The 19,026-nt window shown below is 31.7% G+C and overlaps 1 protein-coding gene across 1 annotated transcript in view; it reads left to right on the forward strand.

Moving 5' to 3' along the window:
- The window catches only part of CDH8 (cadherin 8), a 546,497-nt gene that overhangs the window by 413,447 nt on the left and 114,024 nt on the right, over positions 1–19,026 (forward strand). Inside the window, exon 9 of the mRNA XM_031950338.1 lies at positions 10,249–10,370. Coding sequence (XP_031806198.1) covers positions 10,249–10,370 — 122 coding nt within the window. The remainder of the gene's footprint in view (positions 1–10,248; positions 10,371–19,026) is intronic.

Consider the following 19,026-nt stretch of genomic DNA (forward strand, 5'->3'; position numbering starts at 1 on the left):
GATGAGAATATGTAGTTCTCTTTACATTCATATATATTCTAAGTACTTAATATTAGCAGCTGTGGGTGAAATATCATCATTTTTATTGTCAAACGCTCCATGCTGAGGTAGTAGGTTGGCGTATAATCAGTTCAAACCACAATGTTAGTCATTTATCCTGAATAATGTATTTGTTTACTTACACTGATGTGCACATATATCTTAGTTACATGTCACAATGAATATAAAACTCACTGTGGCCGAAATGTATCATAGAGAAGACCAGGGTCCAGGAGTCTTCCTGCCTTTGCAGTCAGAGCCTTCACTGAGGAGAACATTCCCTTAATTACTATTCAGTAATTCTGAAGGTTATTGACCACAAGGATACTCCAATTCAAAAGGGATTCAAGGTTGTAACATAATAAACGTTGTATCATTGCGTAAGCAAGAAGCAATACAATTCATGCCTTAATTACTGGGAAATTAATGGAAATAGTGTATCAAAATATGATTTTTTAAAATGGAGATATGTAAGCTTTCCAGACATTAAAAGACAAATGAATGCAATATTTTGGATATGAATTCAATTGCTGCAATGTGCCATCTTAATGCAATTATGAAACCCTTCTTTTGACACCATAATATTTGAATTTATATTAGCCTGTGAATATGTGAGCATGGGTGTTGGGCATGGGAAGTACAGCATATCCTTGAAAAGCCTTATGAAAAGGTTTTAAGATCATGCCCTCTAAATGATATACTGTACAAATAGACACACATGGGTCATATTCACTGAACTTTTTCATTCTGTTGATCTGATGATAAGATTTAAATTGAGTCTATTAAACACATATGTTTACATTTATCATGGTGGTTAAATTGTGAAAGTTGAGAGCAGGCAAATGTTAACATAGAACTGTTCATTTTCTTAGATTTACTTATTATTAAAATCAGATATCAACAGCACAATTCAGATAGCTTGTTTTTAATGTGTAATAAATAAGAAAGATGGAGTCAGAGACAGAGAAAGACCAAAAGAGACACTGATAAAGTTTTAAACTAGGATGATCTTTATTTAGGGCCAATTCTTTCAAGAAATTTTAAAAGTGTTTTAAATATATAAATCTAAAAATCTAGCAAGTCTCCCATGCATTGCAAATTCAATGTGGCAGAAGTATTATGGTAAGCAAAAAAGTTAATGTGTTCTTGTTTTAAGACAGTATTCAGAATGACAAAAGTTATTAGTTTGTTCTCTTAATTCTTGGCCAGACTATGTATTTTGTTTTGAGTAGTGAACGCTAATCATAGAATGGTAACCCAAGATGTTTGGTTGAAGGAATTGTGGATATTTAGTCTATTGAAGACATGGCTGGGAAAGGGTCCAGGATGACAGCTAACTCCAAGCATTTCAAGGACTGTTAGGTGGGAAAGTGGTTAGATTTTCTGTGCTTGAATTTAAAAAACAGAATTAGGAAAAATGGGTAGAAGTCACAGTTTCTCTGAATGTAATAAAAGTATTTCTAATCATTCAAACTTTCTAGGAGGATAACAAGTTCTTCATCTCCTGCCATTGAATTGATTATTTTGATGGTTTTTCATAGAAAAGATTCTTATTCATATATTGGTTGGACAACATATATATATATATATATATATATATATATATATATATATATATATAAATATATATATATATATATATATATATATATACTTCTATTTCTCGGTCAGATTAGGAAATGATTTTTGATGAGTGGATTTTTACATATCTCCCCTCAAAACAAAACCAAAAACCATATCAAAATATTTAAAGGTACTTGCAGGATGAGGAGTAATAAATATGTCTTTTTTATGATACTCTCTTTAAAATCAAGAACAAAAGCTAATAAAATTCTAATAGTTATGGCAATCTAAACTATTTAGATGATGTACAATTTTAAAATATTGATATGTAAATAAGAGAAAGTTTTTAATTAAAAGAAGGAACACCAAAGGCATGCTTATTAATGATTCTACTTTATAAAATGTCCTTTTTTCAAATCCAATTCCCTATTGCTTTTCTTTTCCTTTCATTTTATCATATACTGATAGATGGCAAAGAGAGCTTAGAACTAAAAGTGACTTTTGTAGGCCTCCAGTTCAACCACTTTATTTTATAAATAGAAAAAAAAATAAGGCTCAGAGAAGTTAACCAATTTATCCAAGGTCACACAGTAAATAAAGCAATATTAAAGAAGGAAATTCAAATTTAGATCCTCTGACTCAAGAAGCAGCACTCTTTTATATTGCTTCAATCCCTAAAGATCTAAAAATGAACAAAAGCCCTTGGGGGATAATGTCTCCAAAAGATAATAATAACTTACATTTATTCGACTATTTAAGGTTCACAAAACACTTTCTTTTTAACAACTCCTTGAAGTACACTATGTAAGTATAAAATCTGTTTTAAAGAGGAGGAAACAGGGACTGCAAAAGTAGCCCCATATCACAAAACTGTCAAAGTACCAGAAGTAAGCCTCAAATCCAAGATTTAATTGCAAGGTCAGCAATCTCTTTCCTCCCTTATAGTCAACAGACAACCCTTAATGTTGTACCCCATTTCATGTGTCCCCATAATTTTACTGTTTTGGGAAGAGGGAAGGGAATATTTTTTCTTGTTTTCCTATGTCTCGTCTTTCAATTATTCAGTTCACATTTTCCTGTTTTATAAACTTCCACTGTTCCCTTCATCCCCTATTCAATTATAAATTCACATATTTTGCATTCCCCTGTTGACTGTAATTTACTGCTCATAGCTTCTATCCTTCTGCTTGTGGAAGGCTCAAGAATTATTTATCAAGCCTCACCAGTCTATTTCAGTCAGTCAAGTTCTTTTTTCCCCCTCTAATACTGAAAAATCTTGACTATTTAACACAAACCCATGGAATCTAATTAGAACCATATTTAGACAATGAAGATGAGACAGTTTGATGATTACCTTTGATTAAGGGAAGGGGAGAAGTTGCTGGACAATTTCTGGGGTGAAGTGTCTGAGAGAGGGGTAATGGGCAAGGGGGAAGGCTAAAATCCCAGAGCTTTCAAGGCTCATCAACTGCATTTATTGGAGAAGATTCATTGAAGAAGAAAATAGATTTTGTATGTATACATTGTGTGTGTGTGTGTGTGTGTGTGTGTATTATACAGAGAAAAAGAGAGAATTCTTTTGTATTTTCTTGGTCTATGGGTCCACATATATATTGTATGTATATATACATACATATACATATATGTATATGCATTTTTTTCCACTTCATTCAAAATGAGTTTCCAAAGCTTGGTTCCCATGCCTGTTTGTCCCCATCTCTTGAGTTGAGAAAATTATTTTTTTAATGAATTCTCATCAAGTTTCTAATTATAATATCTTTATGTTTAATATTTGTCTTTCAGATGAAAGACAAACATTTGGGGGGCAGTCACAAAGGACATGAATAATTTCTTTAGAAGCTTATCTAATTAATTACACTGCTCTGTAATGTCTTTAAAATGTGAACTGCCCGTCATTTTATTAATTTAGATAAAAGTAAATCTTTAGTGTTTAAATATGACACTTGTGCTGAAAATCCTGATAAGACACTGTATTCATTGTTTGTGTGTTTATCCAGTGGAGATAAAGGGAAGAAAGATTGCTCAGAATGTTTTGGGCTGATGATTTCTGTCTCAACTCTTTCTATCCCATTAAGAAGTAATTTTGAAGGCCATTTATGGCACATGCACAATGTTCATAAGGGAATATCAACTAACTCTTTCACCAAAGAATGCTTGGGACATGGAGTATTAGAGGGAAGAAAAAGAAAAAGATGATCTGGTCCATTCTGTGATTTGTAGACATCAAATGAATCATTATATCTGCTTGCATCTCATTGCTTAATCCATGAATGGAATCAAAGGACCTCAATTCTTATCCTGACAAACAAATTATTAGCTGATGAGACCATGAAAGCCATTTCTTTTCTTTGCATCTACATCTTCATGTTAATTAAAATTTAGATGACACCTAAATTATTAAACTGTTTAATCCTTTAAGAAGAGAGAAAAATTAGATGAATGGAGAAAAGAAGAGTCCTTCTAGGGGAAAAAAAGACATCAATATAACATGTAAGAAGTAAGGCACTCAAGGGTGGTAGTGTAAGAAAATAAACCACCATCAGACTATTGGAATATTGAGTGTATAACTTCCAGTAATAGAGATAGAGTGAATGATAACCCCATTGTACTTTTGATCTTGCCATACCTCATCTGTAGTATTATGTTCAGTTCTGAAGCAACAAATAGAATTGATAAACTAGTGAGAATCTAGTGGGCAGGAAGGCAATCAGAATAATGAAGAGCCTTAATTACATACCACATGATTTATCAGTTTAAGAAAATTGAAATATTTAGCTTAGATAAAAGAAGAATCTGGAGAGTTAGGAGAAAAATAATGAAAGATGTCTTCAAGTATCTGAGGGTTGGTATATGCAGGAAGATTAAAATTTCTCTTCTCTCCTCCACCTTCCCCAGAAGGCAAAACCCAAAATGATGTGCAAAATTGCAAAGAAGTAAAGTGTAAAGTAAATATGAGGTGAGATATGAGACCATCCTTCAAGTTAGCATTATACAAAAGATGGGCTACCTCAAAAAATGGCGGATTCTCCCTACTTGAAGATCTTAAAATTGAACCTGAATGACCCCTTTTGGAGTATATTTCAGTAGGGATTATTTTTGTATATAGGTCAAACTAAAAGGCCTTTCATATCCCTTGTAATTCTCAGATTATATGATTTTAGGACCTGGGGAGACTATTTTTATCTACCAAATATATCTAGGGAAGGTATAAAAACATTCTCTTTTAAAACTTGTTGAGATTTCATAAAGCATTTCCTCACTTCTGTGGGTTTACTCACCCATTCTTCAGGTATTCTTTTATTGACTAAGACTATATATCCTTATAGTCCCAGGGTATAACACACAGTAGATTAGAGAGAAGAAAACAAAACCCCAAGTAGTGAATAATTACACAGAAGATGGCAATTGAGTAAACTCCAAACCAAGAGGAATAGCTATAACAAAATTAAATCACAATTCTTTTTTTTTTTAGAAGTTTATACCAACAAAGGCTTTTATTAATTTTTAAATTAAATTATTTTTCAAGTACCAAGAAATTATTTCCCTCCCATATCATTCCTATGAAAAAAATTTAAAGAAATACTTGTAACAAATATTTGCAGTCAAGCAAAATGCCACCATTCTGTGAGCTGGATAGGACAAATAATAATTTTCTTCTTTTAGAGTAGAGAATCTAGAGCATTGTCAAGACAAAGTGGCTTTTTCAAGGTTACACAAATAATAAACTGAACTCCAAACCAAATATTATTACTTCAAACAAAGGGCTTAATCATACATTCATCTGAGATTTAATCTACAAGAAAGGTTGAAAGCTAGATACCCAGGCCATGTTCTTAGGTTGTGTTATTTGATTGAGGATTATGAGTATTGTTGTCATTAACACATGGAGAACAAAAATAAAGAACTTTAGAAAAATGAAAAATTGCAAGAAACTTTTGAGTCTTCCTGCCTAAATAGATTGACACACGATTCAATTCAAACAACATTTATTAAATACCTGCTATATGTCAGGTACTGTGCTAAGATGCAGATCATTAATGTAACTATTTCTAGTGGGGGGAAGAAAAATAACAATAGTAAATTGTATATTTATGTTCCATAGTTTAAAGCAAGAGATAGAATGATAAGAAAAGATCAATGAGTCAGTTAGTTAACCAACATTTACTAATTTATTAATTATTTACTATGTGACAGAAAGAAAAGAAAAGCAGGAGCTTATATTCTAATGGAGACAATAATGTAAATATCTAAGCATAAGCAAATGTAATCTGAGAGGGGAAGACTCTAGCAGATAGGGGATGAGGTGAAGGTAGAAAAGCCTCCTAGAGAAGGTAGAAATAAAGATAGAAGGTGCAAAAAAGAAAATAAGTTGACTTAACATATGGACTATTGGATTAAAATTGGAAATGAACCAAGCATCAGGCAAATATCTGGTTCATGTTCCTGTTTCTTTCTTTAGAGGCCAGTATCTTCATCCTTGAACTTTTCTGCCTTCTATAGTACTGCAGCATGATAAATTATAAAACTGAGTGATTTATTGTTGTTTGTTGTTGCTGCTGCTGCTTCTGCTGTCTTTCTTTGGTCATATTAATACATATTAATGGATGAAAGGTCCTCTAACTGAAAATTACAATAATAATTAGCATTCACATAGGGCCTTGGGGTATGCAAAAAAAAAAAACTTTATACATTTGTTTTTCTCCCAATAACTACTGAGGAAAGTCTATTATTATTATTTCCATTTTATATATGGGGAAACTGAGGGAGAGGAAGACAGATTCCAAAGTAGCTTTCTTACTGTTTTTCATCCATGGAACTCTATCTCACAAAACCTTCCATTCCTTTACTCTGGCTATCCCCAAATGCCAAAAATGCATTTTTATAATTTCCCTAGATTTTTTTCAAGGCTTAGATCAAGAGCTACCTTCCATGTGAAAACTTTTTTTATCCCCTCAGATGCTTAGTGCTTTCTCTCTAAAATTATATCAACTTTTTATATGTTTTTACTTGTATATATATAGTCACCTCTAGCTAGATTGGAGTTGTCTTGAAGGCAGGGAGGACTTTATTTTTGTCTGTTATCTCAACCATAAAATCTAGAGCAAATTAGTTGCTTAATGAATGCTTGCTGAGTGCTAAGAAATGTCCCATTAAATTAAAGCATAGTCATAAAATCTAAAAGCTGGGTGATCCAGTCCAACCTGTCACTATAATGAATAAATACTTCTGGTATTCAGCTTCCACTCAAACATGTTGACCAAAAGGTTACTATTTTATAATATACCCCATTTCATTTGAATAGAGCTCTCATTTTTCTTAGGCAACCACTGGCAATCATTTTTTCTTTCCATTCACGTAATTTAGTCAACAAACTAATAGTATGTTAAATGTTGTTAACTGGTTACCATGCATGTAGAAAAGCATGTGGTCCCCCTTGAAGTTTAATTGGTTTCATGACATTAGCTTAAGTGAGACTGAAGGTATAGAGAGAAGCACAATAAACTGAATGTTAAGAAATATTTAATCTTGGTTCAGAAATTATCTTCAGTTCTACTATCTGTAAAGTGAGTAGATTAGGATTAGACTAAATTATAAATGAAAAGATAGCTATGGTAGATAGCTGCGTGGGATATCAAGCATAGATAGTCTGACCTTTTGGTTTATAGTTTGATAGATATGGTGGCCACTTGAGTGTGTGCTTAGTCATTTACCAATCAAAACATCTCATTCTAGGGTGGGAGATATAAAACTGAAATTCTGAACTCCCACAGGAACTGGGAAAGCTAATTTATTAGCAAATTTTTAAAAATCCAGGCATAGTATAAATCCCTATAGCAAAAGGGAGCACCAAATATGGAAAGGAAGATTTGGGAATATAATAAACTCTGTAGTAATAAAAATAATTACATTTTTTGTGGCACTTTAATATGAGCAAAACTCTTTACAACTATATCTCAGTTGATTCTATAAGGTATTATTCCCATTTTACAGTTCAGTAAATTGAGGATAACAGAAGATAAATGACTTGCCAGGAGCACATAACTAATAAATATCTGTGGCAGGATGTGAACTCAGATCTTCTTGATTATAGCCATTGTTTTATTTTTTGAACACCAAGACACATATGATTAGGAATAAGGTGTTCAGAATATCCCAAGTCAAAGGAATAGTTTGACCTTGAGGAAAATCATTGTATAATTAATAAAAACAAAACATTAAAAGGCTAAATAATTTTTAGTGTTTTCAGATTAAGATATATTAAATTTCAATATTCAATCCTCCATGATGTCTTTCCTGATCTCTCTACTAAGATAGGTTTTTTTCTTTCTCTGAACTCTTGAATAACATTTTTTCCTTTCTTAGGCATTTATCATTCTTTACTTTATAATATAATTATTTGAATTCCAGGCATTGCCCTTGCTAAACTAGAAGCCCTTTGATATTAGAGATATGTCTTATTAATCTTTATACAACCTTCAGCAACATAGTACAGTGTTCTCTCTGTCTCTGGCTTGGCAAAATACTTATAGATTGAGAAAGTGTTGAATATATTGGCAGGGATAGGAGTTATGTTGTAGGAAGTTAAAGAAACATTTCAAAGGTCTAAAAAAGAATTCCAAGCTTATAATAGACATTCAAAATGTGCTAATTTGTTTACTTAAAAAGATATGTGAATGGGGCATCTAATTGGCACAGCGAATAGAGCACTGGCCTTAGAGTAAATAGGACTTGAATTCAAATACAGGCTCAGACACTTAATAGTTTGTGATACTAAACAAGTTAACTTAAACACAAGTGCCCGAATGTATGTTTGTATGTATGAATTATGTTTATTATCATGGCACAAATTCAATAATTTTGAAATTGAAAGGGAGAAACAAAGTAAGAAAGGAAAATAGGGTACTAAGAGGGTCCAGTAAAGACACCTTTAAGCTAAGAATGAACCCTACTAATTTGAAGAATATATTTATCAAAAAAGGAGATACTGAAGATAATTAAGAAGCCAAAATCTAAGTGGAAATATATAAGGCTGATATGGAAGTCCAGGTTAAAAAAAGTAAAGTCTTGGAGCAAAAGGCATCACTTTAGGATGAGATTAGAAAGAGAAATCTAAAGAGGGTTTTAGAAGGAGAGATAAATGTGAAAAGGGAAAAAAGAAAAGATTAGATAAAATGTTCAACAAATTAATCAGGGAAGCAGTATTTGGGTTATAGGGAGTGATTAGGTTACTGAATTCAGGGTATTCACCTATCTTTATCATATATAATTGCGTGTTTATGTATGTATGTGTGTGTCTGTGTGTATCACCATGCTATTTAAAATAATCATTATTTCTTGCTATAAAAAAGTTATTTTCTAAAAAAATAAAATTTGATGGTTTGTAATGATCTAGATTTTATCAACATTACAAAGAAAGGTCAGAATTTTGAAATACATTCCCAAACCAAATATTTCTTCTCACTTAATTTTCTTATTAATATTCAGTGTCATGCAAATAGAAAGACAAATAAACAATCAGCCATCTCCAAAGCATTGTATATAATTTACAAAAGATCACAAGATCATTATACTCTAGAGTGAAAAGCAAATGGCATTGCATTTAGAAAAAAAGAGGTATGAAAATAATGGCACTTTATCCTGGCCAATTTATCAATCATTTTAGAAATTAAGAGGAAAGAAAATATATTTTATTTAAATAATTATTTGTGAAGGTCTCAGCTATTCAAATTGCACATGAAGATTATTAATAATAATAATAATAGCTAACATATAGTACTTACTTTGATCTTCCCAACAATCCTGAGAGGTAGGTGCTATTACTATCTTCATTTTACAAAGAAAGAAACTGAGGAAAATTGAAATCAAGTTACTTGCCCAGATTCATAGATCTAACAAATGTCTGAGGCCAGATTTGAATGATGGTCTTCCTGACTTCATACTCAGTATTCCATCCATTCCACCATCTAACACAGTAAATAATGAATACTATTAAAGATGATCTGGATTTATTCCTATCAAGAAGAATACAAGCATCAATTGGACCATTGAATATTAATAAAATGGAATGCTAGAAATATTCCCAATATTGTCTAATTGTACTTTTTTCTAAGTCCACCCTTCATCTTATACAATTGGTCTGAGCTATCATCTTTTGTAAGGGCTGAACATAATATATGGGCAGTCAGAGCGACTAATAGAGCAAAATATACTGTGTTCTGCCAAAGATAAACAAAGAAATCAATCCTGGTTGTTTACAACATCCCTTCCCTCGTGTATAATGCACTTTATCAATAAAACAAAGCCTGATACACCAGAGGACAAAAAAAATCTTATTTAGTCAAAGAAGGTCGTCATTAAGTAAATATCTTTCCAAAGACTATTTGAGGTAGATTTGTTCTTCTTTTTGGCAATGTAGCACTGACTAATTTTATTTGTTCGATGGTCAGATGCAACATATGCTTTGACTAAAGTGTGCTATTTTAGAATATCATAGATAGATAGATACACACACACACACACACACCCTCACTTTATGGGAAATTATCTTTTGAACCCATTAAATTGTACATGCAAGGTAAAATAAAGTAAAATACACTCAATGCTTGTTATTTTTCCTTCCCATAGGGAACCACAGTCAAATATCTCGAGTACCTGTTGCTATTAAAGTGCTGGATGTCAATGACAACGCCCCCGAATTCGCATCCGAATATGAGGCATTTTTATGTGAGAATGGAAAGCCTGGCCAAGTAAATATCTCCATGTTGTTAATCCTGAATGTGTTTTTATACCACTGTCTCATGATTGAATAACCTAAAGTATAGCCCATGTTTTTAATATATATGTGAGCAAAACAATTAGGAATATGTCAATTAGGATATTAGATATAGATCTTGTACTTGTGTCATGTGTGGTAGCTCATCCTACTGATAGTAGAATTAAGATAGTCAAATTGGCTTCAGAAGTAGAATAGCTAGCTATTCCATTTCTACAAAAGGGAAACAGCATATTAGAGATATCTTTTGGAAAAGGGTACTTGAGAAACAAATAAAAATGTGGTTTGAGGTTAGGATAGGAAAACTGTTTGACCTTATAGGGTAAGAGAAAAAGAGGAAAAACATGAAACTCTTGTTGATTATGTCAGAACCTGAGTTATTACACTCAAAAGAAAGAAAAAAATATTTAAATGAAGATATGTGAAAGAAAAGCACAAGAAACCTCCAAAAATGTAGAATAGATAAATGCAATATGCACAAAATTTTAGTCAACAAATTTTTAGTGAACTTTGGGGAGGGAATTTTTCTTTTCATAGTTGAGTAGAGAATTAACTTTGATGGAGCTCCAATATCACCAATTGGGAGACTCCTGCTACCAATCCATATTATTATTCATTCATAAACTTTCCTAAACAAAATTCTTCCCCATTTTTACAGACAGATTAGATTCTTGAAGTCTTCTCCAATAAAGAGCATTCTCTGGTAGATACAGACTAGATTCTTGAAGACTTCCCTAATAAAGAACATTCTCTGGCAGATACTAAAAAGGTTTTGACTAGGGACTTTTCAATGGACCATAGATCTTGAGGTCAATGATAAGGTAGTTTAGGGAGTAAAGATTCATCACAGGTGGTGAATCTGTTGGGATACAGAACCTCATGAAATCAATTATTAAGGTCTGAAAAGTCTGTGATTTGTCTCAGTAGAGGGAGCATCCACACTGAAATCTAGATAATAAGAAGAATAATAAGTTGATAATTATGAAAATGATTCATGTTTTTCAGTTAATAATATCTGACAATTATATAGCCTTTTAGGTTTGTTTGCAAAATGCTTTACCTACATTATGTCCATTTTTATTTATTTATTTATTTATTTTTTGCTTCACAGTAGTGTATGTAGAAATAATGGGGGTGGGGTAGGGCAGAATCTTAGAATCTTGCTACATGTTAAAATGGAAATAGGCCAATGTTAAGTTCAACAGAAACAAGAATGTAATATCATTTTTACCAAGCTGCCAATGTACTGTATGTTTTTGAAATTTACCATTTTTCAACTTCCTCATTTATTTCTGGATGGTGACATTTTAATTTAAATAAACAGCAGCTGACAGTATGACACTAGAGTTGTTAATCTAACTATTCTTGTGCCTCATGTGGGTGTTAGGAATTAAACTTACTATTTGCCAAAGCAGGTACCTGACAAGTCAGATTTGTTTTTTTTTTTCCCCTCAAAATAAGAAATACTGTAGCTTGATGCCTTTTTTAAACTATTAAAAAACATCAATGTTTTGACCTTCCAGGAAAACGAGGATTTTCCTATACAACTATTTCAGCATTTGAGATATCTACATTTGTTATAATTATAACAGCTTATTTATTTTATGAAATAATTATTTTATGAAATAATATATTTCAAATCCAAAATTTAAAGTAGCACAATGATTTAAAATATAAACAGACACATGACTGCTGTTCCCCTCAAAATGGTTATCCTGGGAGGCATGTACTTCAAAGGTGCTATAAGATTGGGTCAGAACATGTTTGGGAATTCCTGGGAATTACCTTCAGAGATTGTGTCACATTATCATCTGACTCTGACATGATAGGATGAATATTACATAAACAAAAGGGGTAAGGGATGGTGTAAAATACTGAGGGTGAAAATATGGTTCTAGCTGCATGACCCTAATATAGACTAAGAATATTACTTTGAATATATCATTTCATTTCTCTGGACTTCATTTTCCCTCTCTATAAAATGAGAGCATTGGCATGAAGCAGAGTTACATTGTTTATGTCACAGAACTTTTGGTAGTTTGGTGAAGCCTTTAGATTCCTTCAACAAATAATTTTTAAATGCACAAAATAAAATATTCAGGGTCAGAAAGAAAACCAATTATATTGAAATACCTTTATTAAAGTAATAAAAATAAATTCATAGACTCTAGGTTAAGAACCCCTGGACCAAAAGGTGTTTTAATGTTCCTTCCAGCTCTAAAATCAATGATTTTTAAATACCTGCTATCAATGGGAGAAAATATTGATTTCACTTATAATTTTAGCATAAACCCATTATGTCTTTAGAAGATAGGAATTTTCCAGAGGTCATTTTAACATTTTGGTTTCTAACTTAGCCTAGTAGCATCATGTTCTGTTACATGTTATGCTGAAAGTTTAATGGGAACATGATCTCACTGATGAGAATTTTCTCTTTACTAGGAAAGATCATAACCTTTTCATGCCTTCTTATTCTTTGTGGTTCTAATTCATGTCTTTGAATGACCATCCCCTATATCAGGAATTCTTAAACTTTTTCCACTCAGGACCCTTTTTTTTGCCTGAAAAGAATTTTATGTGACTCTATATATAGATTTATAAAATAGGTATACAAATCAAGTACTTAGTGATAATAAATCATAATTTTACTACCCTCATATTCACTTATAGACTAAATATAGGGTTATAACTCATATTTTGAGAAGTTAGCCCTAGAGAATACACCAAATGTGAAAATGGGCCATTTCTAAAGTCATGCATATTTTGTGGATGCTCAAGCTATGTTTGACTATGTACCTACTTTTCTTTTCTTAAACTATATAAAACAACTGCTTCCTTTTCTAATTATTGTTATTATTATTATTATTTTATATGACCATATATCCACTTAATATTATTCTTTGGAATACCCAAAGTCATTGTTCTTCAAATTGTGATTTTGTATGATTTGCAAAATGACAACAAGAATAGAGAATACTAGTGTAAAAAATGCATTCTTTGGAATCAGGTTAGTTGAAAGGACTATAAAATTTGTCAAATGTGACCCAGCCTTTCTTTCATCCTATTCAATTATACATCTGGGTCACTGTCTATTTTTGTGCTTGTCAAAGTTATTTGTATTGATGCACTAAGTGGATTCTCCTTCAAGCTATTATCATAATTTAGTAAATATGCATTCTTCATTTATTTCTCCCTCCCCTAGTGTGCATCATTAAGTGAGTATCTTTCAAATTTCCATGAGAATTCTTTTTTAATATTCTGGGGATTGATGCAGTCAGCATAAATATGAATTGGGGAATTTACAATTAGAGAATCTTGCAGTTAAGGCCCTCTTGCCTGTACATGGATAGGAACACTCTTCACACTGTAACCAACAAGTCTTCCTCCAAGTCTTGTTGGAGGACTTCTAGAGAAAAGGAACTCATCACCCTCAGAAGCAGGAGGTTTTAAGTTATTGCCTTCATCAGGACAACTTAAATCATAGAAATTTGCTCTATGGGGCCAAGGTAGACAAATTCCTACCCTCTAAAGTGATAATCCTAAAACACTTCAAGATTATTATCACATATCTCCTAAATTGTCATTTATCTATAAAAACCATTCACATTCATCTTAGCAAAGGACAGGAGTACTATCTTCTACTAGTATTAACCTCTATGACTATTTTAGTGAAAACCAAGATTTTATTAGCTTTCTTAATTAATATATCTCACCATTGACTTTGACATTTATTAGGAATCCCTCCATTTTGATTATTTGCTTGTTAGATTGTTCAGGGCATCCTCAATATTGCTAGTGGATACCTTCATCAATTGTATGTCTTCCTGTTTCATCCCTTGATTTTTGCTACACCTTTAATTCTCACACAGTCTTTGCAAATTGTGACACTATAAGCAAATTTCAATCTCTCTGAACCTCAACATCCCCTTAAATAAAATGAATATTTCTATTCTTTTGGTACTTAATCTGGTTATATTGAGGATATTTGAAATAATAAAGTACGCTGCAAACCTCAAAATCATATATCAAACCAACCAATATCATTGTCATTATTAATAACAACACATTATTATTTCGATAATCAGAAAATCACTGTGGTATCATTTGTCAAAGAACCTCATATGATCTTAATGTATGCCTAGGAAGACATCTTGTTGTAGTAGAGTCTTTAGTATTGTATTTTGCCCTACTTAGCAAAACTTTTTATTAATCAGTCAAGAATAAGCTAAGTAAGGACACTTTTAATTAAACTTTGTGTAATGGTAAAGCTGTTGTTTTCATAATAAATTACTGATCATGTGATCTGTTCTCTTTTCATTTCTCTATCAAAGATATACTACATGTGTGCATAAGGCATTTAAAACAATGTTCTAAAAAAAAGAGACATCTATTAGAAGATACTGGTGTTTTTCACTTTTTTATCCTTTCTTTCTTGATTTAAAAGAAATCAGATGAAATTTGATGTATCTTTTAAAATTGATGAATCATTATCTTTAAAACGATCACTTCCTAACAGATTTTCACTGTATTCATTTTGTTTGGTCCAGCAATTCTTCTTGGATTGACTTTTTGGATTTTACTTTTTGATTTATAATTTTACTTCTTCAGATAGCAAATCAGTCACCAAGTGATGATTTCTTGGTAACATTTTTATCAATGAAATGATTGCCACAAATGGTAGATCTATTCCATTTTTCACCTATTTGCTTTCCTCTTTAAAGTTTTTGTTTTGTTTTGTTCAAAAGTTCTTGAAATGGTGATTTTTAAGACAGTGTCATGTCAAGAATTCTGAAGACTCATTCATACTCACATATATGTACACACACAAACATATATATATATATATATGTATGTGCGTGTACATATATGTGAGTATGAATATATATATATATGTATGTGCGTGTACATATATGTGAGTATGAATGAGTCTTCAGAATACATTTATGCATATACATATACACAATACATATATAATGTGTCTGGGTATAGCGATATCTATCTATATATATATATATATCTACATATTATATAAGAATTACTGGTCATATGATTCTTTTCATTTTTCTGTTAAAATATTCTACATGAAAAATATATTCACAATATGGCATCCTAATATATGCTATATAAACAATGAATATCATATATATGTATTACTTATATGATATATATATATATATATATATATATATACACACATGTATTTGTTGTGTGTAGATGTGTAGATGTGTCCAGCTTCTCTTGGAAAGATATATGACTTAGATTTTCTGTATCTGTTAAATACTGAGATTATATGACATAATCATTGTGTTTATTTAGCATTTACAAAACACTTTTCATGCTATCCAAAGATGTCACCCCCTCCTGCCATCAATTATCTAGTATATATTTTTCATACTCTTTTATATATATATACATATATATGTATGTGTATATATATATATTTTTCTCTATACTTCAGAACCTAGAAGAATATCTAACAACAAATATTTGTTCATTTATTATACTCATAATATTTGTTAATACTGAGGGATTTATATATATGGATATGCATACACATGTACATACACACATACATACACAAAGGCATAGCTCTAGTCCCACTTCTCATAGACCTTCAAAAAACTTCGTTTCAATATTTTTCTGGAATTATCTTGATTTTGATTTTTTAGTAAATTGAAGCCTTTAGCCCTTATACTCAAAATGATCACACACACACACACACACACACACACACACACACACACAAATACATATAATAAATCTCAACATTTTTATACTGTGTTTTGAATGATGGGTATGAATACTTTATGAACTATCTATCAAAGACAATACACTCTTTTTAAGAAAGACAATACAATATTTTAGAATTGGAATGAAATTTTGAGGTCATCTAGTCAAATCATTTCATTTTCAAAACAATTAAACTGCCCTAGGTAGTAAGTGAGAAAACTGGAAATCAAACCTAATTCTGCTATCTTCAAGTCTAGGATTCCACTCTAACAAGCCACCTTTTACATTTGTTGAAGGTAACATTGAATTTGATAATAATTGACTTTAAAAAAGATCATAGGACTTAGACTTGGAAAGAACTTTATAGAAAACACAATCTCAAACTACAAATTAGGAAGCTGCTTTGCAAGAAACTATTCAGTGTCTTCCTCAGAACTATTCAAACGTTGAATTCATGGCTCATGTTGCTAATCGTGTTCTTTCTCCAACTATCTATGCTTCCCATTAAGAATTTCCTGAGTATCACTGTCTTTCAAGAACAAACACTTTTATATTTAATTATTGCAATGGTTAGCACAATCCAATTGGTTAGTTTTGAAAGTTAAATAGCTATAAGTCAAAACCTATCACAGCATATACTTGTTATGATCCTTTTGGAAACTTCCAAAAATGCACATGAGAATGTATTTTCCTTTTAAATTCACATTCATATCCTATGCTATTGATATTTGGACTCCAACATTCTAATACATTCTGCTCTATAAGGTTTGAAGGCAAAATTTTGGTTCCATTTTAAGGCATAGTTAAATTTTATCAGAAGAATGGAGTTCCTTCTGTTTGACTAATGTGAAAGAGTTCCAAACTAAAAGCATAAATTGAATCCATTTCACTAAAGCTCATCTGCATGCTTATAATTGGGAAACCTCAAAACACTGCTCAGAAGGCCAATTGAATCTTAAAATGATGTGAATAAATCAGACTGAATAAAGTGTTTCCTTAGCCAGAAGATAAAAAAATATAGTCACAAAGCTTCTGTTTCCTCAATGGAGATAATGAGACCTGTAATATTTTCCCAGTGGACTGTTGTAAAGCTCAAGTGAGATAAGAGATATAAAGCACTTTGCATACTTTAACGCCTTAATATAAATGTCAAAGATTGCTATTCTCATTATTAAAGAGATCACTCTGGGATAAAAGAGGTTTGCAGATAGCTAAGTGTCTCAGCTGATAGAACAGGAACTGAGATCAGGAAGACCCAAGTTCAAATTTGATTTTGGACCCCTGAACTTTAATCAGCTATAGAAATCTGAGAAAGGGACTTAACCTTTGTTTGGTTCAGTTTCTTCAAGTCTAAAATGAGATTAATATAGCTGTCCCAGGGTTGTTATGAAATCATATGAGATAATATTTGTAAAACACAACAGAGTGGCTGACAAGTAATAGATGCTCAAAAAAATCATTGTTAATAGTTTCTTTTCTAAAGGAAAAGAATTTTTGAAAAATCATCTTAAATTCTTAAATCCAAATAAGCATTTACTTCTTAATCTTTTATATTATGGATCTGTTCATGTTAGAAATTTACATTGCAAGTTCTACAATAGATAACTAGATTATAATATATTATTTATATATTATTGTAAATAATATAACATATAAACGTGCTCCCTGTATCTAGCATAATGTAAATATACAGACATTTTATATACCTGTTACATTTTTATATACATAACATATATATGCATACATACCACTTACAAAATATGTGCTTTCCATCAGCCAAATACAGAACTGAGACCTATCCTGGAACTTGGTATGGAGAAGATATTGGGCTAAATATCTCCTCTGCATGAGATTCAGTTTTCCTGTCTATAAAATGAGAGGGTTAGACTTCATTATAATCTCTTTCTTCCTTAGCAATTCACATGTACTACCTGATAGAGAGTTTAACTTAAAGTCCTTTCAGGGTGTCCTGGATACTGTAGTTTTTCACAACTAGTCAGTCTATTGGAGTGGAAAAGAAATGAGAAAGGTGATGACCTTGATGACCATGGTGATGATGACAGCTGACATTATTCAGATTTCCTAGGTAATTTCTGTGTGTTATCTCATTATAAAAACAATAAACTTGGGGAACACATGATACAGATCTCTGTTATACAAAGAAGGAAACTGAAACTTAATTGTTTGAACATGTCTATTGCCAAATATCTGATAGGAGACATAATAGGATTCAAATTGAGGTTTCACCTACATTCAAGGCCTATATCTTTTCCCCTAGGTCAGACCAATTCAGTTTAAGGCGAGAGAGAAATCTAGATATCCCCAAGAAAGAAATCTGCCATACATCATGTGTTATACTTGGGCCCCAATTTGAGATTAAAACTTCAAGTTTAGTGGAGGCTGAAGGGACAGGTGGAAGCCAGACTTAGCACTGGGAAAATATGTGAGAGATGTTGAGAATTCACCACTGCCTAACAGGCAGTATGAATTGTGAACTGACCTCAGAATTTATAAGAACTGGATTCATAACACCCATCCTGCTTGTACTATTTCTGGACACATCACTTGTCCGTGTCCCAGGCATTCTCTGCAACTAGTTGCAGAGCTAGTGCCAATCTGCATTTGTCTCTGCCATATTACTGCTACCTATGCTAGCCATACAAGCTCTTCCCCCTAAAAGAAGAAAAAAAATCGAATTATACCTCTTTACTGTTTCAATGACATCATGAATTTTTTGGTATGAGTATTCCCTTCATCAAAAGTATTTATCCTTTATGCTTTAGTGAATTCTTCCTGCTACCAAATTAAGAGAAAAAAAATAATCAATGAGAAGTTAATATTTAGAGGTAAAAACTCTAAAATCAGTAGGCTCATATATGACTGACATCTAGTTACTTTAT

This window comes from Sarcophilus harrisii, chromosome 2, assembly GCF_902635505.1.
Source record: "Sarcophilus harrisii chromosome 2, mSarHar1.11, whole genome shotgun sequence".
NCBI classification, from domain to species: Eukaryota; Metazoa; Chordata; class Mammalia; order Dasyuromorphia; family Dasyuridae; genus Sarcophilus; species Sarcophilus harrisii.